The 26,200-nt window shown below is 39.6% G+C and overlaps 1 protein-coding gene across 2 annotated transcripts in view; it reads right to left on the bottom strand.

Annotated features, from left to right (window-relative positions):
* The window catches only part of khdrbs3 (KH domain containing, RNA binding, signal transduction associated 3), a 278,856-nt gene that overhangs the window by 144,002 nt on the left and 108,654 nt on the right, over window positions 1-26,200 (bottom strand). For both annotated transcript variants that reach the window (XM_038281752.1, XM_038281751.1), the window contains exon 2: window positions 15,428-15,546. In XM_038281752.1, the coding sequence (XP_038137680.1) occupies window positions 15,428-15,546 (119 nt within the window). The remainder of the gene's footprint in view (window positions 1-15,427; window positions 15,547-26,200) is intronic.

Raw genomic sequence — 26,200 nt, 5'->3', positions numbered from 1 at the left:
ATCTCTCAACGTTCAACAGCGAGCTGAAGGAATTGACAGTCTTAAATAGGTGTTGAAATGACTTCAGGACAAAATGTCTGATTTAAGCCTGAGGAGGCAAGAAGGGAGCTAGGGAAATGGAGGCTGACACAAGAGAACGAACAAGAAATATCTACAAGCTTGTATAAAATCAAAAATGACTAGAAAGCAAAAATGGAAATAAGACCAATGGAAGCTCAGAGATAAAACTTGAACAGAACCAAAACCATGACAAATAGATGTTGAAATGACTTCATAACAAAATGTCTGATTTAAGCCTGTTCTATGGTTGCTGTGTTTTATTTTACCTTTGGTTGTTTTGGGGTTTTTAATCACTTTTCTGGTAAAAATAAATCACATAAAAAAGCCTCCTAAGTTGCATCAATTTTGCCATCTTGGCAGTTGTTGCAAAATGTTTGGGTACCAGTGGGAAGGTATAGCACCAGTTCTCTGAAACATTAAATCAGCCACTTCATTTAAATGATTAAACATAATGAAGTTCTGTAGTTAATAAAGTAGATTGCTTAGAGGGTCTCAGAGGGAGAGTTTTTCAGTATAAAGGCTGAGTGGTTGGTTTGTGTAGGGTAATAAGGATGTCTGCTACATTTGAAGACAGCGGGAGGATTTTTTTCTTTTATTTGTTGAAGTATTGTCTTTTTTTATGCCCTTCACATCAAACCTATTGCCAACTAAGTAGGTTCACAGTCTTTTATTTCGATTTTCCTCTTGCTTATATATTTTTTCCACCAAATTGATGCTTGGGGAACAGGAATGGGGGTTCCTACCCTCATCAGATGAGGGTAGGAACGTATATCGAGCAGTAAATCAAGAGCTTTGCCTTTTGGCTCAGCTCTCTCTTCACCACAATGGACCGATACAGCGCATGCTTCACAGCAGACACAGCATCAACCCGCCCTTCAGTCTCAAGCTCCATCTTTCCCTCATTTGTGAAGACCCCAAACATCTCATGTCAAGTTATAATATTGAAATGTTAAGGAGACTTTACCATTTTTTTCTTAAAGTTTTATATATATAAAAATTTGATACACATTTTTTTAATAAAGTGAGTAAATTTTGTCAACCAAACATACAAATTACTACATTAGCGTACTTGGGTAAATCTATTGGGTTATCTTTTACAGTGAAGGATTCTGTAATCACCAGAGATGGGAAGTAACGAAGTACAAATACTTCGTTACTGTACTCAAGTAGATTTTTCTGATATTTTTACTTTACTTTACTACTTATTTTTATGGCGACTTTTTACTTCTACTCCTTACATTTTTACACAAATATCTGTACTTTCTACTCCTTACATTTTAAAAAATTGGCTCGTTACTTTAGTTTTGAATCATTTCAATGGAGTTACCGTTATTATTTTTCACGTCATCAATACCAAATTCAATCTAATTGGATGGGAATCTACGTTGCATTTGACGCACCACTACAAGATGAATCGACAGATTCGGCGGTATTCATTGGCGGCAAATCATTGCAGCTTGATGGCGGTGGCGTTAGCATAGTAGCATGGACGACGAGATGATTGAACATGAACACAACAGAGATCTAGTCCTATTGGCAGACATCCATTTAAAATGTAGGCAACGGCATGAAAAAAGTGGTTTCTACTTTTACTTTTATACTTTAAGTAAATTTACAAGCCTGTACTTTGTTACTTTTACTTGAGTAAAGAAGTTTAATCAGTACTTCCACTTTTACCAGAGTATTTTTTAACACAAGTATCTGTACTTTTACTTAAGTACGGAAAGTGAGTACTTTTGCCATCTCTGGTAATCAGTGAATGAGTGTTTTTCTTCTTTTTTCTTTAAGAGTGGTGAAGTATAGCTGGAGATGGTCAGACAAACTAAAGGGGAGAAATCCCTAGCTCATCTCACCCACTTTGTTCTCCATGAACAATGAGTTACGCAGCTGTCTTCCTGCACTATACAGGTCATTAATTAGCGAGGTAGAGGTTTAAAAACAAAACAGCTGGTTTTGTTCAGCCCCTTAACCTAAATCTCTTCTGCCTTTTGTTTAGAAACTACTTAGCAGAGACCCCTGCCAGTTCCTGGCAGAGAGATTTAAGAGGCAGGGTGTAGTGATATGCTCTAATGTGTTGAATTTTTGCCCAGCCAGGCTGAACCTGAGCGTTTTTCAGCTTCTGCTATTGCACCATGTTTAGTGATCAGTAGGGATGATCTAGAACAGAGGTCTTCAACAGGGGGTCCGGGACCCCTGGGGGTCCACGGAGGTACTGCATGGGGCTTGCAAAAGTTTTGATTGATTAGACTTTTTTTATATTCCCCCCTGCAATTAAAATATCTTTAAATCCACATTAACATGAATTCAACACACTGTAGTAAACAGATAAATGAAGGCAGAAGATGTCTTTCAGTCATCAATGCACACATTCAGCCAAACAGAAGGGCTTTTTCAAGCTGGTTTCATTCATAACACTTGCCCCATCAATGATGAATCAGAATCAGAAATACTTTAATAATCCCAGGGAGAAATTACTTTCCTTACATTAATCTATCTGTAATAAAGTGACTATAGGACCAGTCTGATTTAACACAATTTCATACAATATATATAATTAGGGGGTCCCTGCTCCATCTTGCCATCAGTATGGGGGTCCTTGGCCTGGAAGACTTTGAAGACCCCTGATCTAGAACAATTCACTGTGGAAACACCTCAATTTTACTTTTGGAAAATGTAGAAAAAAATGACCTCAAACACGTGGAAAGAATTCCATCAGTTTAAAACCACTCGAGCAAACAAAACGAGCCATTCCTCTAATGGATTCCAGTTTATCAAACGTTCATCAAAGGAGACAGCAGCACTAAGGTGTCAGGAAATGTGCTGAGTTTAACTGATGCTGGAGACATTCATCATTTCCACCTGGACAGAGTCTTGATCTCTGAGCTCAAAAGCAATGATTTCTAAAGGCAGAGTGGGGATCTCCTCCGCGCTAGGGTGACTTTTTGTGCAACAATCCCATCTGGCTGACAGGTTGTGGCTCGGACGTCGCAGCAAGAACTCAGTCTGCTCACTTCCAGTGACAAAACTCGCTGATGAGTAACAATGATTGAGCAAGCAGAAAAAAACAACTTTGTACACCATCCTGTTCCCCGAGCATCGCCGTAAAGAGGCAGTGTCAACCATACATCAATTTGGTTGGAAAACATATATAAGCAAGAGGAAAATAAAAATAAAAGACTTTGAACCTACTCTGTTGGCAATAGGTTTGATACGAAGGGCTAAAAAAGACAATACTTCAGCAAATGAAACAAAAATCCTTCCACTGTCTTCAGATGTAGCAGACTTCCTTATTATCCTACTCAAACCAACCACTCAGCCTTTATATTGGAAAAAAACTCTCCCTCTGAGACCCTCTAAGCAATCTACTTTATTAACTACAGAACTTCATTATGTTTAATCATTAAAATGAAGTGGCTGGTTTAATGTTTCAGAGTACTGGTGCTATACCTTCCCACTGGTACCCAAACATTTTGCAACAACTGCCAAGATTGCGAAATCGATGCAACTTAGGGGGCTTTTTTTAAAAACATTTCGTATCACATAAATAATTAAATGTGATTTTGTGTTACCAGAAAAGCAAGAAGAAACAAACAACCAAAGGTAAAATAAAACACGGCAACCACAAAACAGGCTTAAATCAGACATTTTGTTCTGAAGTCATTAAGATTGTAGCCTTGTTGTTGTTTTTTTTGCAGCTTGACGGTTCATCCTCCTAGTCAAATGCAGATCAAATACCCACCATTGTCACGTTCTTGGTTCTGTTAAGTTTTCTTTTGAGTATTCAGTTTTACTTTGCTCCATGTTTTCTACTTTTATTGGTTTAACAGCTAATTTGTTGTGTTTTTGGATGTATTTGAGTTCTTAGGTATTTCTTGATTGCCCTTTGTTGCCCTCTTGTGTTGGTCTCCTTTTCCATAGCTTTTTTTTTGAAGCCTCTGTTCACACCTGCTCCCAATCAGCTCATTAGTCCAGTCTTTGTTCATTCTCCCATATATACTCTCAAAGTCATTTCTTCTGTATATGGGTTAAGTGTTTGGCAGATTTGATTCACGATAAGTGTGTCAGTTTGTTTATCCATTCTTCAGATGACCAAACAATTAACCGATAGACAATAAAAGACAATTTACAAAACTGATTGGTGGGTCATTGATTTGCAGCTGAATTGGAATGTGTTTTGGAGGACGGTGCTGCTGCTCAAAACATCAGTGCTCCAACTACATGTTGCTCAGGAGGGAGCTGACAGAACTGACAAAAGCCCCATTTATATTACCCTCTGAAAACCGATCCGTGCCGAGCTTGGTGTTGGGATCTGGAGATCTGCCACCTGTCGCCAGCAGAGAGCGCTGTAGGATTCCTGAGCTGGAGCTCTCTGCACACCTGGGAGTCATCAGCTCATCAGAAGACCACACTACTTAAGCAGCAGTAAGACCTTCCTTCAATGCTGCAGTGTTGACCAAGTTTGGTTAGCGAACCTGAGCCTCTGATTATCTTTGTGATCACCAGTTGACTCTTGAGAGAGACTAGTCATCTAACCTGTTTTTGTCTTCTTTGCTTATAGAAAGAGCCAACTGAAATCTGAAGCTCTGGAGGAGCTTAACCTGGAAGATTGCCTGCCTGCCCAAGTAAGCCAAACCTGAAGATCTCAGCCTGGACTCTAATCAGCTCTCTGGGAAGAGCTAGGAAACAACTCTGATCCGTCAATCCCTAGCTAGAAGCTAGACGCTGCTGCTGCTGCTGAACTCTCTGTTGGCCCCTCCGTCTCTGGACCCAACCGGTTCCCCCTCTCAAGGATCTATCAGAACCTCTTCAAGGTATCAACATAATTCATCTCATCAGTTCAGCCATTTTAGTCCCTGGCTAACCAAACTCTCATCTCTTTCAGAAACTGTCAGACCTGTCCCGGACCGGCACCTGAACCAGTATTATTTACTCTGTATACAGTGCTTCAAATAAACATTGTTAAACCTTTCCTCCGTCTCCGTTAGTGTTCTGCATGTGGGTTTAACATAGAGAACCGATCATGACACTTGGTTCCTTACGACCATTTACAAACCATGCTAGCGCGGTTCCTCACCTCTTAGTGACGATCTACGGTACTTCTGCTCTCTAGGGGTAAGTAAGAAAAACAACGTGGCGGCGCTTGTAACATTCAGGAAGTTTGTGGAGAGTCAGGCAAAGCGGAGCCTTTGGTGAATTTACTTAAAAAGGGTTGGCTTTTGGGAAGTAGATACGACAAACGATATCAGGGCTTAAGGGTTGGTTATCATCCCGCAGCAGTCTGTTGCAGTGAGCTTGTCGCAGACATTTTTGATTTATGCCCAATATTGAAGCGTGGTCTGCCCTATGTTATTCCACGCTACAATGCAAGAGGAACAATCAGGAAGTAGCTGTGGGTCTAGATACGGCCGAGGTGGTGAGGAAGTGGGGGCAAGTTTGTCCGACAACGGAGGGACATGAGGGCGAAAAAGAGTGGGGATCCAGGTGGAAAAAGGGTCCCAGTGTTCTCATGCACCTCGCTCTTCTAGTTGGTCTATTTTCACAAGTCATTTTCCACAAAGGCAGTCATACAAACAAAACCAAACAGGAAATATAAAAAGCAGATGTAGATTTGACCAATCAGAGGCCTCCTGTCTGTGGCACTGTCTGCGGTCACCTACAATTTGGGAGAGGTGCAGCAGAGTGTATGCTGAGGGGGCGGGGCATATCTGCATTAACTGCGACACAAACGCAGATGACCTGGTGAGGGGAACGTGGAGCGAGCAGCGGAGCGGAGTGCACAGAACACTTTTCAATTCAAAGGCCAGAGCCAAGATTTTTCTTCCCCCATGTGCTCCGTTGCGCTCACAACGACGTTAATTAACAATGTTGGATTCTAAAATTTGTTAACTAAAAGCTAGTGTTTTTATGAATCTCTAAAATTGGACACTGACTGTAAGGAGCTGACGCGGTCTGCTCATGCTCTCTTTGTTATCAGAGATCTGCACTCAAACTTAACCACGCCAAATGCTACCAATGAACTAGTACCATGTTAGCGTGTATCTGGCGCAGTCCGGTTCAATTGTGCGCACCATTTACACTCAACAGTTATCTCGGTTACCGTGCTCGGACCGATCTCGGTACGGTTTCAAAAGGGTAGTGGAAATGGGGCTAAAGTCTCCTTTATGGGGTTAAAACTAGGAAAAATTCCAGCTGCCTCTGATTTAAATCAGGTTTAAATTTTGTAGTTACCACGACCCAGATGACTGAGAATTTAAACTGGGAAAGCTTGGCAAATCAAAAAAAAAAAATCAAATTTAGTTTCTAACCTTTTCCATTTATACAGACATTTTTGTCCCTGTGCATCACCTCCAGTCACATTTCTCAGTATTTTCCAAGGACCGCAAACAGCTTTTTAGCTACTTTAACACCTCTGCCATTAATAATAGAGATTAAAAGGCTGATGTCAGGGTTGATAGTGACTGGACAAAACATTGAGACTGAAGTAGATTATCCATTAGAGTATAGATTATTCTAGGAGAAAATCTGCAAGCCTTTCATGCGTTGAGGATTAGTTCCAGGTTTTGACCAAAGGAAATTCATGGCTGAAGGCTAGAGATGTAACGACTCAAGAATAAATTTAAAAGCTTTATTTATCACAGTTCCTGAACCTCTTTCAAAATAAAAAGAGGCATCCCTCCTCTGTCCATGTCCCCTCTCTCTCTCTCTAACCTGCCCCCCCATTTCTCTGCATTTCCTGTATGAACATAATTTGCCCATACATGCAGACAAAGAACAGTTATGTAAATTAGGAATGGGACAATTGCAAAACCCAAAAGGTAAGGTAAAGATTGTTAATTTGCTGTTGGAATACATTTTCCATTCCGGATTAATTTAATTTAATTCAACTATCTTTGTGGATAGATGGCTAGAAGTCATTTTTTTCAAGCCGAGGTCAAATCTTAAATCTGTAAGGAGAAGAAACATTTTCAAACCCAGTCTACCAAAAGCACTGCATTGCTGTAGGTTAGAAATCAAAATCCTGTTCTGTTTTTCCTAAGGCATGAATTAAGACATGAATATTTAACATTTATTCATTAATCTTTTAACGTGCCTCGGAAGTCATCTTTTAACCTTTAGGAAATTTGACTCGGTAGACAAGAACTGTTTTGAGCAGCTTTAAATAATTCAAAGAAGTTATAAAGTGTAATATTTAACTCATTAGATGTATAAATAAGTGTTTATCTTTAAAGTAAAAGCAAAATATACTGTATATGAACGTGTTAATGATAAATTACATTATCGGTCAAACAAAAATGTCTTAATTTTTGTCTCGGTTTTGGCTTCAACAATATATGTTTCTGCCTGTGTTCACACTGACCCACAGTTTAAAATGTAATCTAGAAGATTTGAAGATTATTTTTTTCCCCCAGCTCTGAGTCAGCAGATCTTTCAGATTAATATAAATCTTACTTCTAAATCGATATTTGACGATAAGAGATTGCTATGAAAAACAACTCAATGCTATTACTGACATTTTGAATTGAAAAAGCTTCCTGGATGGGAAGCGAAAGGTCTTCCATGGGATGGTTTTTAAACTTTTTTTAGAAATCTGTGTAAAGAGTTCAGGACACGGAAAGCAAGTGACAGGTGACAAAGCATTGAATATATATATATATATCACAGTATAGATAGATAGAATATATATATATATCACAGTATAGATAGATAGATAGATAGATAGATAGATAGATAGATAGATAGATAGATAGATAGATAGATAGATAGATAGATAGATAGATAGATAGATAGATAGATAGATAGATAGATAGATAGATAGATAGATAGATAGATAGATAGATAGATATTTTATGTTGGACTGTTCATCATCCTCCTTTACTACCAGAACAGACCCCGGTCTCCTGCCATCTCTCCCCAGCATTGGTTCTCCCTGCGCTGGTATATTTACAAAGAAGCAAATCCCACCATAATCCAAAAACAGGTCTGGATAAACCAAACTGGACTATGTTTTCAACAAATTGATGGCCTACCCAAGCAGATTCAAAAGTTGTGTTTAGAGAAAAATTTAGCAGCAGTCTGTAATATTATGTTTCATCTATGCTTTTATTGCAAAGTGCTGATAGCTAGATCTTTTCAGGAAATTCTATTAGGTTGCCAAGGGTAATGCTAGATCTAATGATATAACATAACATGATATGAAAGAAATTTAGATTCTGAAACAAGCGCAGTACTAACATCTATTTAGATGGGGACGTCATTGTGCAGGATTTTAAATGATCTACACCAGAGGTAAACAATAAAAAATCTGCAGGGTTCAAATAAAGAAAATCAACAACCAGTAAAGGTCCGTAGACATTTTCAATTATAATCAGTTTCTTTAAACAGAATTTAACACTGACATAAAATTAGGTGTTTATGCATCGATTGTATACATTGAATTTTTAAATAAAAAAAATATAAAAAAAAAAAGTAGAACATTTTTCCATTTTAAAATCTAAAGTGTTTTTAAGGTAGAGAACAACGTTCGGTTTGTTATATAGACAATTTCCTGACTCACATATTTTATAAAACACTTGAACTGACCGTTTGTTAATATTTTTTTTCTTTTTTCTGTCTTAATGTTCGCAGTGGGCTTTATGCTGCCCTGCAAGGCTTTAAACCTGGTTTGAATGGAGACTAAGCCATTCTAAAGCACATATCAAGGAGCTCATTCTGAGCCTGGATCCATATTTATTTCTGATTCTGTTCATGGTGGAGAATCCTGCTTCACAGCAGCAGGTTGAGCCAAACATCCTCTAAATGTGCAGGGTCATCTTTTAGCACCCTTTCACCTTTCTTTCACCAGTTCTTCCAGCAGTCCACACTTTCTCTGCTCTCCTTTTCTCATCTTCTTCTCCTTCTTTCCCATCGCCCGGCTTGCCACAGGTTTGCCTGCTGTGTCTAAAAGCAGCAGCAGCAACCCAGACTGACAGCAGCTCATTGGCTAATATGCATCAGGTGTAGTCTGGTCCTGGAGAGATTTACCGTACAAATAGAAGAAGCAGCTCAAGTGAAATTAGACACTGTCGTTGGACAACATGAGGTAATTTATAAATGTTTTAAATCTAGTTGGGTCCGGATTAACCAGCAGTTGGGTCTGGATTCGGACCGCAGTCCGCTGATCTGTGACCTCTGAGCTACACTAAAGAAGCACTGAAAAGCAGACAACTTCGAGCTAGATATGGGGAAGGTTGACCTCTGGTTAAAGGTGTTGTGGAGGATTCTCAGGATTTTTTTTTAAAAGACTCGCCCTGTCCACTTAAAAAAACAAAATGCATATGCACAACCCTGTAGGCGCTCCTGAAAGTGAAGGCTTGGAATGTAAGAGAGTGTGCACAAGCCCATTTCTCCTGGTGCAAGAATACTGTGCCCTAAATCCCTCATTATAGTGGACTTTATAGCAACTCAGTTTACTGAACGTTCAGAGGACGGCTACTTCTTTCTCATTACTGCTTTTTGCTCCCCGTTGGTCACGTAACTCCTCCTCCACTGCACGGCCATCTTTGTTGGTCATCTGTCGGGTAGTGACAGGCCGCTGTGACAGCAAATCTCATAATGCTTTGCAAGGAGAGCACTCTGAGCAAAGCATTCTGGGATATATCTGCCTCTTCTGAGGCACGTCTTTTCTTCTCATGCACTTCGTAGACACTTTTTCTCTTACATCCCTCTTTCCAAAGAACCGCGGTGAGAAAGGTGAGCTTCAATGACTGTCTGAAACCGTAGCTCACCACAGATAATATGCCTGAAAGTGCGCATGCACAGAAAATGACGGCCTTACGTAAACATATCACCAGAATGATTGGCAATTAGGAGGACCACTTATGTTAATGAGAAGCTAAAAGATCGTCCTCTATAACTTTAACTTAAAAAAAGTAATTTTAATATCTCTGAAACAAAAAGTAGCGCACACTATCTTAATGTTTAGTTTTGTTTTTGTACAAATTTAAACATCACTAAAGAATCTTTGTCTATTCATTCCCATTTGATGACTCCACGCTGAAAACACTGCATCTGAAATGAACAGCGAAGAGCTCCCTGCGTTGGATTTGAATGCATCGTCACACACTGAGGCTTTAAGTATTTCAGGATGATATTTCATATCATTTCATTTCAAATGTTATGCTTAGCTCCTATTTTTATTTGATGATGGTCTTGATGAACGACTTTCCGATAAGCCCTCGTTTAGCAGTGGAAGCACTTTGGAAGGTAATAAGCCCTAAAATGTGAAACTTTGGTGGTCACTGATCCCACCATAATTAGACCTTGCAGGTTGTGCTAATCGTAATGCTTTTTGCTGTGAATGACATCACTAAGCAAAGAGGAGATGTTCTAGTTACTGCATTGCAAACACCTAAAGGCACAGAGGACAAAGTGTTAAATTGGCTCCAGTTTATGGAGACTGTAGAAAAGGGATGACTATTCAGTTCACAGCTATTTCCTTTCCACAGGGAGCCTTCAAAGCGTTAAATCCCCCACGGCAACAGATTCCCTTTAATATTACATTTGTTTTACTGATAATTTAGTGACATGGTGAGATAATATTTGCCAAGAGCTTCTTTCAGTTCCCGACTATTTAAAAAGAGATCATGCAGATTTGCTCTGCATTTATTTGATTAATGCCAGTAAATGTCAGAGAACAGGCTTAATCTGAGCGCCTGAACACATCACCGGTGAGTCAGTACATACACACACCTTGTTCTACGGACAATCCCCCGAACGCATCAGTCTTTTTCAACAAAGAACTGTAATCCCTGCCTTTTTATCAGCGTTCAGAATCTACTGTGATTGATGCGTTAGGTTTTTGCTCATGCTTACGTTATCATGAGGGATTATGTGATTCACTAAAACCTGCCTGGGATTTTTTTTTTCTATGTGATAGGATTGTGGTTTCTGTAATCACCAAAAATATAAGCGGATGTGTTTATTTACAGGTTGTCTCCTGCTGCTCCTTCATGAAAAAACACACAGATGCAAATGAAATGCAGGAATAAAGTCACTTAAAGAAAATATATTGCAGTAGATCGCTACAAAATAAAAGCCAAACATAAAAAAGTGCATCATGACTCAGATTTAATTTGAATAGGGCCAGTTGCAGAGGAAGCGAAGGGGCTCGTCTGACATCTTCTCGTCATTCGCGGTGCATAATTCTGCGTCTCTCCAGGAAGGTGCTCACATAGAGAGTGATTGTGCTGAGGACAGCAGCACCAGAATGACGGCAGAAAGATAAATCACCACTCTGAGGGCAGAGAGGAGCAAAATTCTGAACCGGAAATAAACTGATGGGACCTCTGGTGCATCTTGAATAGCCTTCAGCCAAAAGGCACCTCTTTAGAAGAGAGGACAGCAGATCCAAATACGCCATAGAAAGGCAAGAGGTTCTAAGTTCTTTAACATTAAAACTCAAGATGATTAACGTATTATAGGTGAAATTAAATAAGTTGAAATATTTTAAAAAGTTAGTTTTGCTCTTCTATTCAGTAAAAAATTGCTTATATGTAGATTCATCAAAATGTAATTAATACAATTCAAAATAATGTTTCAATTAATATTCCAGCATGACTTAGTAACTGTTTTAAGGCTGGTTTATACTCAGAAACCAGGTCATCTGCACACTCTGCTACACCTCTTGAAAATTGTAGGTGACTGCAGATAGTGCCGCAGACAGGAGGCCTCTGATTGGTCAGATCTACATCCGCTATACTCTATGCGTATTTCCTGTTTGGTACCTTACCGGCTCGGTTTGTTTGTATGACCTCCATTGTGGAAAACGACTTGTGAAGATGGACCAGCTAGAAGAGCGAGGTGCGTGAGAACGCTGGGACCCTATTTCCACCTGGATCCCCTCTTAGTTTCGCCCTCATGTCCCTCCGTTGTCGCACAAACTTGCCCCCACTTTCTCACCGCCTCTGGCGTATCTAGACCCACAGCTAGTTCCTGATTGTTCCTCTTGCACTGTGGCGTGGAATAACAAAGCGCAGACCAGGCTTCAATATTGGGCAACTCTGGTGTCAAAAGTTCACACATTTGTTACTTAAGTAGAAGTATAGATACTGCATTTAAAAAAAAAACTGGTAAAAGTTGAAGTTTCAACTTGACCTCTTTACTCAAGTAAAAGTGAAAAAGTATGTGCTCCAAAAACTACTTAAAGTATAAAGTAACCTTTTAAAAAATAGCCAGATGCCACTATATGAACTGAAAGCTCAATTATTAGACTATTTGTAAAAATTCTTTGAGTTAGGACCAAGGATGAGGGAGGACTTGTTGGTCTCCATCTCTCGATACGCTCTCGCCTGTGTCCGATCTTTCAGACATTTCAACATCTTTTTCTGAATCCAACATTGCAGTATGGCGTAGACAATTCACGTTTACGTAAGGTAACGGATTATAATTAAAAATGTCTCCGGACCTTTACTGGTGGCTGATTTTCTGTATTCCTACCCTGATGATTTTTAATTGGTGACCACTGATCTAATGTTTCCAAGGTTCTGAAAAAAAAAAAAATACTGATTGACCAACTATTAGGAAAATAGGAAGGATGAGAGAGGAGTTAAAAAGAGAGAGAAAGAAAAATACTGAAAACATCGAAATCTAAAGAAAAAAATTATTTAAAAAAAAGAAATCACATGTATTTTATCCAACAGTCAGCAGCAACCTGGGACTGAATACACAGCGTCCTTGCCTGCTTCATATTTGATAACCAGTCATGCTTCTAGAGGATTGATTTAACTTCTTCTAAATGGTTGTTTGGAAAATGCCAGCGCCACTTCAATGCCAGAAGCCAAGAGGTGATGCTCGCAGCTCAGGAGAAAAACCCATTCAAGTCAGACCTATCCCTCTTCCCACTGCTACCTGTCAGAAGTAACAAATTGAATTTGTCTTCCTTCGGTGGCCTGTTGAAGCTCTAAACAGCGTATTAGTGGCCCTACTTATCAAAGCTGTCAAAGCAAATCGGGTTAGCTGTGAACCTAGGAGACCCAGATCAGCCGCGGATAACACTGCGTGGCGCGCAATAGCCATGGCTCGTCAGGATTAGCTCGGACAATTAATTTGAGCTCCACAATGGTGTTGAACCCCAGAGAATAAACAGCCAATAGCAAAGAAAGCTGTTCATCCTAAATGTATTATTCTAAAAATATTCTCTGTCATAGGGATCCCTCAGGTGAAATTACAGGAACAACAGAGATCCTTGATCTTATGTTAGCGATAATTTCAGCATTGCATCTTATAAATACCAGTCTGGGCAGGAGGACACCTCATTTTTAAAAATGGATGTTTAAAATTTGTGATCTCAAGGTGTTTATAGATGCTGGAGAACGGCCTGTTTTCCAGTGCGGTCCTGTTTCTCTGACCGTTACTGGCTGGATGTGCTCTCTTCATCCTCTGACATGGGAGCTGGCTCGGAGCTCGTCTGCCTGGCTGCGTATTTCCTGGATGGGGCCGCCAGTTTTAGTCTGTGAGGCAGACACCCTGTCCATTTTTAAGGATAGGCTTAAAACTTTCCTTTTTGATAAAGTTTATAGTTAGAGAGGCTCAGGTTATCCTGAGCTATCTCTATAGTTAAGACATAGCTGAGTAAAGGTAAGCTGCTATAGGCTTAGACTGGTGGAGGACTTAGGGACCCCTATTTCATTATTCTGCTTCATTCTCCCTCTATTCTCCCACTCTGCACGATCTGTTAGTTCAATCTCTAACGTTCTGCTCTCTCTGCTTTTTCTCATAGTAGCTTCATCTGGTCTATTCCTGTTTGGCTGGGACTCCATCTTGGAGAGAAATATCAGCTGTGCTGCTGCCATCAACACATTTGTTTATAGATGTTGGAGCTTGGCCTGTTTTTCAGTGTAGTCCTGTTTCTCAGACTGTGACTGGCTGGATGTGCTCTCTTCGTTCTCTGGCATGGGAGCTGACTCGGAGCTCGTCTGCCTGGCTGTGTGCTTCCTGGACGGGGAAACCTTTTACAGCTGCTTTTTGTATCTCTGCTTCTGTCTCCTTGAACCCCAGTCGGCCTCAGCAGATGGCCGCTCACACTGAGCCTGGTTCTGCTGGAGGTTTCTTCCTGTTAAAAGGGAGTTTTTCCTCTCCACTGTCACTACAAGCATGCTTAGTGTGAGAGATGTATTTGAGTCAATGAGTCGATGCAATCAACTGGTTTTCCTTAGATAGAAAACTTTGAATCAATCTGACTGTATGATCTGGTGAACTGTAAAGTGCCTTGAGGTGACACGTGTTGTGAATTTGCGCTATAGAAATTAACTGAATTGAATTGAATTCATGCTACTTAATACTTTGACCTTTCCAGAAATTTTGCTTGCTATTCAACACAAATCCACAAAAAAGAGAGGATAGAGCGACAGCTTAGCTTCCCCTATGTCTAAACATCTGGCCAATAAACAGTGGCTAGATGGTGGTATAGTTTTGTTCTGAATCTTATTTCAGTCATAATGAAGAGAGGATCTCTTTTGTTTTGTAGAAACCTTACCTGAAGCTACTTGGACATTTTTTTTGGAGTAGATCTGTGTGTATTGTTTTCCCCCTTCTTCCAATTCACGGAGATACTGCAGGCTACTGCTGCTGGCCCCCTTAGAGAACTGAGGTGAAAACTTGAGTGATGTCCCCTGTCTAAGAGGAGCCCTCTCAGTTTTACACCAGCCTTCCCATCGTGCTCCCACTGGGACATCCCTGTCATGCAATGAGCTTGTGGGCCCAAAGAACTTCAGTGAATGCTATGCAAGGTGAGTGAGGCGTAAAGTGCTCTCACTCAAGTCGGTGGTGTCCCTCGAAATGCTTTCCTGTTGTTAACAGAACATTAGTAACCCACTACTTGTAGAAAACTGTGTTGGAGGAATTTTATTTTTTATTTTTTAGCAACATTTTTTATACAAAAAATGGTTTCAAATTTCTTTTAAAAATCTACAAGGAAATAACTCATTTGAATCTTGTTCTTTAGTAGCAGGAATTCACAAGCAGACGTTAAAATGAGCAAAGAGTCCTTGCCCAAGGTCAGCGCATCAGAAAAGCGTCTTGAATGAACATGATCTGACGGCTTTAAAGTTGTCTGCAAATCTTCAGACAGGAGGTAACATCCTAACATGGTTCTACCCCAGTTCTGTCAGCCCCAACGCTGTTGCAGGCGTGCTACATCTAATGAAATAAAATATATCATCAGAAAGTGTCAAGTTGCTGTTTGGAAGGAAGTGGAATCAAACCCAGACCTGCATGCCTTGGCTTCATTATCTAAATATAACACAATCCTCCTTCCCACCAAAAAAAAAAAAAGTGTCTTTGTATGTCACTTTCATGGAGGAGTCTCTGGTGGCGCTGCTATTTCACTTACTTTAGGAAACTGCTTGACTGGTATTAAAACTTTCTGGCCCAGTTTCATGTTCTTGTTGATGACGACGTCAATGAACTTCTCCTCCTCCTTCCCCTCGTCTCTCTGGATTTTTTCGATCTCTGGAAGTAAAAGAAAAAAGGAACAATCATCATCAACCCTTTAAGTGCGATTTTATGCTTTAACAAGGCGACTTTTTCATCTTGAGACTTTAATTTTCATTTCACTTTCTTTCTTTTTTTCATGCTCGATAACACAACCGCTGCTGCCAAATCTAACACCCTGTTCTACACGTTTTGGACAAGCCAGATCTTTGCAAGTTAAAGGAACATAAAAAGCAGTTTGCTTTTTCAATACTTGTTTTCTGACACTTGCTGTTGCACCTTTTCTGCTGTCTAATTAAAGACATTATGCTATTGCTCTCACTGTAGCTGGTTTGCACTCTGAAAATAGTAACTGGCATTAGAAACTTGGGGTCTCTAAAGTCTCCATTTTTTCATGGCTCATAGAAACACTCAACCAGTCAATGGCAATCTAATCAGAGATAAAAACCTCGGCTGAAGGTAGTTAATATTCAGTGGGGTGACATTTGCGTCCAACACGCAGATGACCTGATATCTGAGTATAAATCAGCCTTTACGCTCCACACAGCCAGAGTTATAATGGTAAGGTTAACTTCAGCAGTTTTACACATTAAGAATGGCCCAGACAAAGTATAGACCAAGACTCACGTAAGAATATGTGGCAAAAATGATGTCCAGACTTTCATTAAAATCATTTTCCCTAAATGCAGTGATGGGAGTAACGGCGTTACTAACGCTGTTACCTTTTTTAGTAACAAGTAATCTAACTAATTACTTTGACTGTAACTATAACGCAGTTACCATTGCAGATACCCCGTTACTGCGTGTTACTCAGGTCGCACAATGAACCTTTTTTTCATGATAGGACTCGTGCGCGCCTTGTCATGAGAGAGGGGAGGATGAGAATGGCTGATGTATAGTGAGATTCCGTCTGTCAGTTGGGTAGGTGGGTGTTTACGCTGGCGGGTGTGTAAACGTACAGCACACACAGAGAGATGGAGAGTGAGGAGGACTCCAGCAGCAAAACAGCGTTTTCCACATGGAAATACCGGTGTTACTTCGAGCTGCGTTTCCCTATCACATACGGTTTCCCCTGCATCTCCTCACAGCGCAGGCGGCACGATTCACCGCGCAAGTGACAGGAAACGCGCATGCTCGCTAAAGGCGCGCAACAGCCACCCTGTGCTCGCGCCACAGGAGAACTATGGAGAGCGTGAACGATCAAATGATAGCCTATATGGAGAAAGGGAGAAATATGGATGGATGGATGGATGGATGGATGGATGGATGGATGGATGGATGTTGCAGTATCTATAACAACCCAAACACACAGGATTTCAGAATTAGACATCCCCAGTTATTAATTTCATTCACTCACCAGATCTGAATGCCCTGTTAAAAAACTTCACACCCATGAGCAGAGGTAATGCAGCCTGATGGTATTTACACCTCATCAGAGAGCGTTCCCCCCATGTTAAGCAGGGGGAACACTATCTGACAGGTTTATAGGCCCGTCAGATAGTGTTCCCCCCTGATGTCATTTACGTCGAGTTGCAATAAATGCAAAACTCTCTGCAGGTTCTTGTCTTTGTCGTCCGCTCTATTCAGCTGGCTTTAGAAACAGACGGCGAGAAGGTGGGGGCTGGGTGGTGAGGGTTATGGGGGCGAGAAACGCAAAAGTAACGCAATAGTTGCTAGTAACTAGTTACTTTTATTGTGGAGTAACTCAGTTAGTAACTCAGTTACTTTTTGGGAGAAGCAACTAGTAACTATAACTAATTACTTTTTCAAAGTAACGTGCCCAACACTGCCTAAATGTCCCATTAATTTCATACTTAGTGTTAATCTGTCACTTAAGAACCCTTATAAAACACATTAGATTTCACTAAATGTAACATGAGATGTAAAAATCCTTATGTAACCGTTAACATAAACAGCTTTACTATATCCTGCTTATCAGGTATCAGTTATTCGATTCATACATGTTTAAATGCTTATTACTTTAGTCCTCGACGCGGGCGACCCGGGTTCGAATCTGACCTCTGGTGCTTTGCCACATGTCTCTCCCCCGCTCTCATACCCCCTTTCCTGTCAGCCTACTGTACATAAAAGGAGCCACTAGTGCCGTAAAAAATAAATAAAAAATAGTATTTCCATTGGCAAATCATCTTATTTATCTTCTTGAATTTAGGCTAAATAAACTTAATTTAAGAAATGTTGTCTCCCTTTTATCTCCTCTTTCTTTAATCTTTTTTTCCTGTTTTTCCTTTCCTGCTCTACTTACATTGCAGTGTCCATATAATCTGTAATACTCCCTGCATGATTTACAGGGGTTGACGTTAAGGATTTTTACCACTTGCCCAAAGCGCAAGTGACTTTCACACCAGTAAAATGGTTGATAAATATAGTTCCTAATATTCATTTTTGTATATATATCAATGAAACATGTTTGTTTTTTTAAATGTTTTTTTGTAATTCAGTATTTTTTAAGTTTCCAGGTTCCTGGTGTGTATATGCATGCATCAGATAATGAACTCAAACCTACATTACCGCGTTAACATGCTTTTCAATCCTTCCTGCACATTCTTTTCAAACTAAACTTTGCTTTAAACTGTTGTGTGCTTGGAAAAATATAAATTGTAATGCTAAAAATCTAAAAAAAAAACTTGACAGGTTAAAAATGTCAATGTCACAAATAAATAACTTTTATTTTAGAGTCACGGTATGTTTATTCAAGATAATACTATTAATATAATGTGACTTTTCTAGAGAATCATTACACATAGTTATTTTATACAGGGTTTCCACAGTATTACATAATTTCAGAATTCCCTGACTTTTAACTGAGTATGGATTAGTTTTCCTTGCAAAATAAATGCAGCAACAAGACAATAATAATAACATAACATGTCACCAATTTAACATGTTTAGTTCATTTAAATGCACCTCTCCAATGTCTAAGAGAAAAAAAATTTAATGAAATTTTTTTAATGTATGACCTGCATCACTGTACAGAAGGCTGTCATATGATAGCGCTTTCTAGCTTGTTTGTTGTTTTGGTAACTACATTAAAATTACCGCAAGGTGGACGAAAATCACGCCATCTGGCGGAAAATCACCCGGCTTTTTCAAATCACGCGTGTTAGGTTTATGCTTTATACATCATTTGCACTGTTACTTTATTAGCCAGATTAGAGAGAGTAGAAGGCCTTCCTTCACATTGTGGATGTCACTGTGTGTACGAAGGTCATCTAATCAGGACAGCCTTCGTGTCTTTAAAAATACACAGGATATGGGAACATCTTGGAGCCGGACTGATAGAGGAGAGCTATGTGTAATCCTTGGGCATGGAAGGTGTGTCAGTTTCTGATACGGACAGCTAAGCATCCCCCTGATGCAACACATAGACACATAAGGTATAAGAAGCAGGAGATTACCTTGTTCGGGGCTCAATCTTTGCCGGACGCTCGCGGACGTGATTTTTGAGCCCACAGCTGTGCAAACTCCAAGCATTTTCTCTGTCCTGTAACGACCTGATCTGGAATAAACTCTGTTACTTTTTACTCCTGTTTTATAGTCCTTTTTTCGTGGTTTTACCCAGTTTGAGTTAAATGTAGTAAGTAACTTGCTCCCAGGAAAAGAACCGTGAGGAAGCCCCGAGGCGCAACAGCTTTATAGGGGACATAACTTCCTCATTTAACACGTAGAGAATGTGTACAAAACAACCAAAATGGCGCCGGCAACGCTTCTGGGTCGTTTTCATCGAATGTCGGTGATTTTAAAGTAATTTTGAGTGATAAAATTTTTTTGCCCGGTGGGCAAATGCAATGAAATTTGTACTCTTCCGACAATAAAAACTACTTTCCCCGGCAGATCGGGCGATGGTTGACATGGAGCCCTGATTTATATTAAAGCTATTCATATTCATAAATCAAGAGGAACGCTATGGCGATAGCCGTTCTGCTCCACTTGTGAAAGCAAAATCTGTTGGGCTGCTTTTGGCTTTAAGACAATTATTCTTATTGCCACATTGCCAGAGAGGACTCTGAAAAAAAAAGAAATGTCTTATTTGTAGATCGCTACAAGAAAGAAGGAAGACCAGCAATGTTTACAAAACTAATGCATCAGGGAAACGTTTAATTCAAAGCACATATGGTATGTCAGTTAAGGAAAAAAAAAAACAACCAAAATGAATGTGAGGACGCTGGAGCTTACACCTCCAGGCTACCTAAACTACTGGCTGTCACGCTGCCTCTTTCAGCAGAGGTGGGACTTTGATGTATTGGGAGACGTAACCTTGAACGTTTAATCAGAAGGATAACATCTGTGTTTCAGCTCCTGGAAAATGGTTTTGTGAAGAGGGCAGCAGGGAGGAGCAGCGAGGTCTGCGACGAAGACTCCAGGCCAAAAGCCCGGCAGAGGAAAGGAGGTGAGGCAGAGGGCAGACACAAGCACAGATTTACTTCTCCTGGGTAAAATCATTTTCAGAGATGTAGAAAAAAAAACATGAAAGCACACCTCTGAATCAGATATAACGCTGAGCAGATTAGGTAAAAAAATAAATAAAAATAAACAGCACACAGGTTCAAACAACAGCAGAAAATAGACCACATTTTTCTATTAGACAGAGTTAGGCTTATCAACGGAGCTAACGGGAAACTCAGAGGGCAACTGTGACTCTCAACAAAGCTCTGCAGCATTACATTAGCTGAATGTAATTAAAACCTTTGATATGAGTTTTAAGCAGGATAAAAGAAGTATCACTGAGATGGAGATATCTTTAAGCCTCAGTTTCTCCCAAGGGGGACCAGAGACGAGCACACGTTCTGGAAAAAGACAGCATTAATATTAATGCATCGCCTAGCAACATGCCAAGACGGAGTTTCTTCCCTCCACCGGGCGTTGTCCTCAAAAACACTCAGGCTCTGATGTGCTGAGAGATTGGGACTCAGATTAAGCTTCAGCTGGGGATGTTTCTGCTCTCTTAGGCCTTAGGGGCGTCTCTTCTTAAGAATCTAGCCTTAAAGTTCCTAAAAAAAACATTTTATTTTTTTTTTTGGGATTTGGAATCAAATCTGATCTCCCTGAAGGATCATTGCTCGGCGGGTTTACGAAGTAGAGCGTGTGACAATCCAAAGCGGCAACCACCTCCACCTCAGAGTCATCAAACAAAGGCGATTAAACATACATCCCTGACACAAGCACAATGCGTCTTTCTTTCACCTACAACTTTCCACAGACTCCTCCACTCAGCCTTCATTTGTCTGCTTGAGAGGCAGAAAATAAACCTTTATTAAAATGCCTCCCAAAACTATAAAACTTTTCTTGACGCCGCCAAAGCAATGCTGACACAGGAGGAAACGGACGGAACGGAACGAATCCAGGAGAGCGATTAAGCTTTCAATGTCCAATATCCGTCAGCTGCTCGAATGCTTACAGAATAATAAATACAATATCATTTTAAAAGAGAAAATAAGGTTTGACTCCACAGCTAATCAGCTTCTTTAATGCTGCGTATGAATAGTAAGTAGATCCTTTGAGTCTTGGGGAGGTGAGCTGCTAAAATTCATTGACTCAAGAAGTTGAAATGTATTATGCTAGAAGCAGATCCGGCTGATTTCATTAGCATTAAATTGACACCAGGGCTCATAACTAGTCAAATGAAACATAAGGTTATATATAAAAAAAGTAAAAATGCCCCCCCCCCCATAAAAAAAAAATAGAAGTCTTTAAATTAACACCAAAGACAATTAAAAGGAAATTCTCTCACACATTTATTACATTTGTGCATTTTATGTCGGACTTTCATTCTTTAGATCCTTATGCTAATTTCTACACTATACAAAATACTCAAAGTCAATATGAAAAATCGTTAATTTAAATTTTTTTTATTGTTATCCAAACCAATCTTGCTTTATGTGAACTTCTAATTGTCCTCTATCTCAAATCATAAACTAGCTCATAGTTTTAGTTTAGTTAAAATGGCCACATTTATGCTACGTTCACACCGGACGCAACAGGCGCAGCGAGTTTACATGCAAAGTCAATGGTTGACGCGCGTCAAGGCGCAGCAAAAGGTCCCGCAGGGTGTTTTGAGCAGCAGGCGCAGCGCCTCTGAGCAGCTGAAGCAGCGCGTCGGGCGCGTTTAACCATCTGACGCGCGTGACGCGCCGCAAACGCGCTGCTGCTCGAGATGGAAAAATTGAACTTTGCTGGTCGACGCGCCGCGTCAACCAATCAGACACCAGACACATCGCTGATGACACAGAGCGCTGTGATCACTCCTCTGAAACAGTTTATTGACGCATAAATTAACTTAAAATGCAGAAATCTGCCGGCAGAATATGTTCGCTTTTATTATCCTGGTGCCTGCAGTTTGGATTATTTAGATGAAAAACACCTACCAGCTGCCGCGGTGAACCGCGAGGAGGCGACCCGGCCAGAGGCTGCTGTTGAAGGGATTCCTACTGTCAGCGCACCGCTGGTATGTGGGGGTCTGAGCGGCTCTGACAGAAATAATACTGGAAGGCAGGATGGTAATCTGGATGAACTGACTGCAATGATTAAGTTTTCAGGTGTATTTTCTCACTTAAAAACATATTAAAACTACTTTATTCCCACTGATCACAGCAAATATAGCTGCAAGGCAGAGAAAGGACAGTGAAGCTCCGCCCAACGTGCGTCAGACACACTTTCGCACCGCGCAGCCAGAGCAGCAAAGCTGCTTCAGCCGCGCGTCAGAACTAACTGGTACAAGCAGCAAAAATGAAGCAGCAGACGCGATTTTGCTGCTCTTGCTGCGTCTGGTGTGAACGTAGCATAAGGCATACGTTGGTGAAGGTTCCCAGTCATCCAGGTCATAGTCATTCCAAAAAAAGGAGGTTAAAAAACGATCCAATGGAATTTTTTTTTTTTCCAAATTTGATGACGTTTTGCTTCCCATCCAGGAAGCTTTTTCAATTCAAAATGTCAGAAGTAGCGTTGAGTTCGAGGTTTTATACAGTAGCCCAACAACGCCTTGTTTTCGTTTTGAAACCATGCAAGGTATTTAGCCGGGCCAACCATCCCCTTTAACGTCCCTCCTTTCAGACATTTAGACGGGTATGGAGCTTTGCAGGCTAACAAAACAAGCCAAACATGCCACATTCCAAAGGGTTGACCCCTTCGACTGTTCCACTTTGCATGTTTAGGAAAAAAAAAAAGAACTCTTTGTTGGGCTACTGTATAAAACCCTAAACTCATTCCTGACATTTGAATTGAAAAAAGCTTCCTGGATGGGAAGCAAAACGTCTTCAAACTTGGAAACAAAGTCCAGTGGATTGTTTGTAATTTTCATTTTTTGGAATCACATTAAGGCATGATCAAGCAATCATTAAAATACAACCTTTTCCTCTCAGTGAGCGTTTGGTCAACCACAATTACTCCAAGAGCACAAAGAAGTTTCATCCAGGAGGTAACAAAAGACCCAGAGTTCTATGGAGTAAATTTTGATTGAACATTTTTGTTTCAAGCAAAGAGGAATTTTTTGAAAGGAAATTTGAAGAAAATGCAGCAAGAAAAGAGACTTTGAGAACCTTTTTATCTAAAAAAAGGTTCACTACATAGAGCAACATGAGAAGGTTGCAAGTACCCAGTCCGAACCCCACAGTGTCCACTCTGGGTTCCTGAGCAAAACCATTAACCCCTGATTGCTGCCCGGGGGCCACACAATGGCAGCCCACCCAAGGGGATGGGTTAAATGCAGGGAGTAAATTTCCCCATCCTGGGACTATAAACGGATTTACATTACACCTGTAGAAAGGCAGGACTCACCTACCTAAACTGTTCATGATTAAACCCAATCATAAAGAAGGTTAAAGGTTAAAGTTAAAAACTGACCAAAAGGAGACATGCAAAGCCTGTTTCCTCTTTGCCAAAGAAAATCTAAAGGAATGTGTGGTTTTTGAATGTCTGAAGGCCCATATTGTATCTAGCACAGATAAAAGATGCACAGCCTTGTTTTTAACAAACCAATCCGGCTCTGAGGAAGCGCTGCTATGAGCTGTTTAAACATGGATGGACCCACTTGGGTCTTGACCTCCTTTCTAAGTTCTTAGCTCACTACACCAGGTCCAAATTTAAAGCAACCTTAAAAATGTTTCAAACTTTAATTAGTAAGATCTATCTGAGTGGAGCTAAGTGGAGCTAAGTGGAAATCGTTTAAAACATTAGGATGCTTCTGGTGCTGCAGTCTGATAAAGCTCCATTTCTTTTTAGATTAGCTCTAAAATTCTAATCTGCCATTATAATAAAGATTATTTAAAATACAGTCATTGACACAATCATTTTAGTAGCAATTTTTTATTTTTTATTTTAAAAACTGACAATTAGATTTCTGGGTTTGATTCCCGGCTCGGGGTCTTTCTGCATGGAGTTTGCATGTTCTCCCTGTGCATGCGTGGGTTCTCTCCAGGTACTCCAGCTTCCTCCCACATTCCAAAAACATGACTGTTAGGTTAATTGGCTTCTCTAGATTCTCCTTTGGTGTGAGTGTGTGTGTGTGAATGATTGTTTCACTGCAAAAACAATCTAGAAATAAGTAAAGATTTCTTAAATTAAGTGCTTTTACCCTTAATTTGAGTAGGTAAGTAAGAGGATTTGCCAATGGAGTGAGTATTTTTACTCTTAAAATAAGATAATTAGATAAAATTCACTTTAAATAAGAAAATGCAATTGTTTTTTCTTATTTCAAATGTAAATTGTCTTGTTCCATTGGCAAAGTGTCTCACTTAACTCCTCAATTCAGGAAAAAATGCACTGATATTAAGAAAAATTTACTTATTAAGATTGAAATTTTTTGCAGTGTTGTCTCTGTGTTCCCTGCGCTAGACAGATGACTTATCCAGGTTGGACTTCGCCTCTCGCCCGTAGACACCTGGAGATAGGCACCAGCACCCCTTGCGACCCCAGCAAGGATAAAGCATGACAGGGGGAAAAAAATGGGTGGATGGATGTTTAAAACTGAATTTAGGGGTGGTTTACATTTGTTTACATTTGGCATCTGAACTAGATCCAGTTAAATCAGCCCAGATTATAAAACCCCGATCCAAGACTGATAATAGGGTGAAAAAAGCAGCCAAACATTTTACTACATTTGTTTGTATTGGTCTTTAGCTTCTTTAAGTAACTGAAAAACCAACACAACAATTGGTTGGATTAAATCTTAGGTCAAATAAAAGACATGGGTGTAACCTAACCGTAAATTAATTAATTCAGATAAAGTTTCTTTGTTCAATAATAGACTAAGGAATTCTAAAATGCATTTTTCCTTCTTATCCATTGTTATAAAATAAGAATAAAATTCAACACATTTCCACAAGGGGGGTTTGTTTTCCACACAGAGAGGATGCATTCTGGGGTTCTTTGAGTCCATATGCACTGCAAAAAACTTAAATCTAAATAAGTCATTTTTTCTTAAAATAAGTGAATTTTTTCTTGAATTATGGATGTAAGTGAGACACTTTGGCAATGGAACAAGATAATCTACATTTAAAATAAGAAAAAACAACTGCATTGTCTTAAATCAAGTGCATAATATCTAATTACCTTATTTTAAGAGCAACAATACCTACTCCATTGGCAAATCATCTTATTTATCTGCTCAAATTAAGGGTTAATACATTTAATTTAAGACATTTTTACTCATTTTTAGATAGTTTTTTCAGTGTGGATTCAGTATTTTGGGAAAACAAAACCAGTCATACACTGAAAAAACATCTAAGAATCTAAAATAAGTAACAATGTCTTAAATTAAGTGTATTTACCCTTAATTTGAGGAGGTAAATGAGGTAGTTTGCCAATGGAATGAGTATTTTTACTCTTAAAATAAGATAATTAGATAAAATGCACTTAAAAAAAGACAATGCATTTGTGTTTTCGTCTTGTTCCTTTGGCAAAATGTCTCTTTTACCTCCTCAATCCAAGAACAAATGCGCTTATTTTAAGGAAAAAAAACTTTTCCAGTGTAGAGTTAAAGGCTTTGAAAATGAAGGATAAAAGTGCAAAACTCTTTTTTTTTTTTTCTTCAACAATGACATCGTAGTTCCCTCCTCTCTCTGCATGGTCCCTTGTTTACCCAGCATTACTTGTGTGAGGGTGCTCTGTGTTTTTGTCGACTCCACCACATACCCAGCATACAGCACTAGGTATTTTCCATGGTCCTGCTTCTGCTCCTGTGTTTTAGTTTTTATCTTCATTTAAAAAAGGTCTTTAACAATCAAAAGGTTTCCTTTCCAGTCTTAAACAGTGGGTGCACTGGGTGTAGCCCAGAGGATACGAACCTGATCGATTCATCAATGTCCCAGAAACCATCAGAAACTAGTCTAAATACAAAAAATGTACTCTAGATAAGTTATTTTTTCTTACAATAAGTGCATTTTTCTTGAATTGAGGAGGTAAGAGACATTTTGCCAATGAAACAAGACAATTTACACTTAAAATAAGAAAAACACAATTGAATTGTCTTATTTCAAGTGCATATTATCTAAATTTCTTATTTTAAGAGTTAAACTACTCATTACTTTGACAAATCATCTCATTTACCTACTCAAATTAAGGATAAATACACTTAATTTAAGATTTTTTTTACTTATTTCTAGATCATTTTTCAAGTGAGAGACTGAATAAACTGTGCACTGCAAAGAATGGAAATCTA

The sequence above is a fragment of the Cyprinodon tularosa genome, unplaced genomic scaffold (genome assembly GCF_016077235.1).
Source record: "Cyprinodon tularosa strain WSP-4 unplaced genomic scaffold, ASM1607723v1 ctg175, whole genome shotgun sequence".
In the NCBI taxonomy this organism is placed as follows: Eukaryota; Metazoa; Chordata; class Actinopteri; order Cyprinodontiformes; family Cyprinodontidae; genus Cyprinodon; species Cyprinodon tularosa.
Note: the sequence above shows the minus strand (reverse complement) of the source record. Positions and strands in the feature narration are given on the sequence as shown.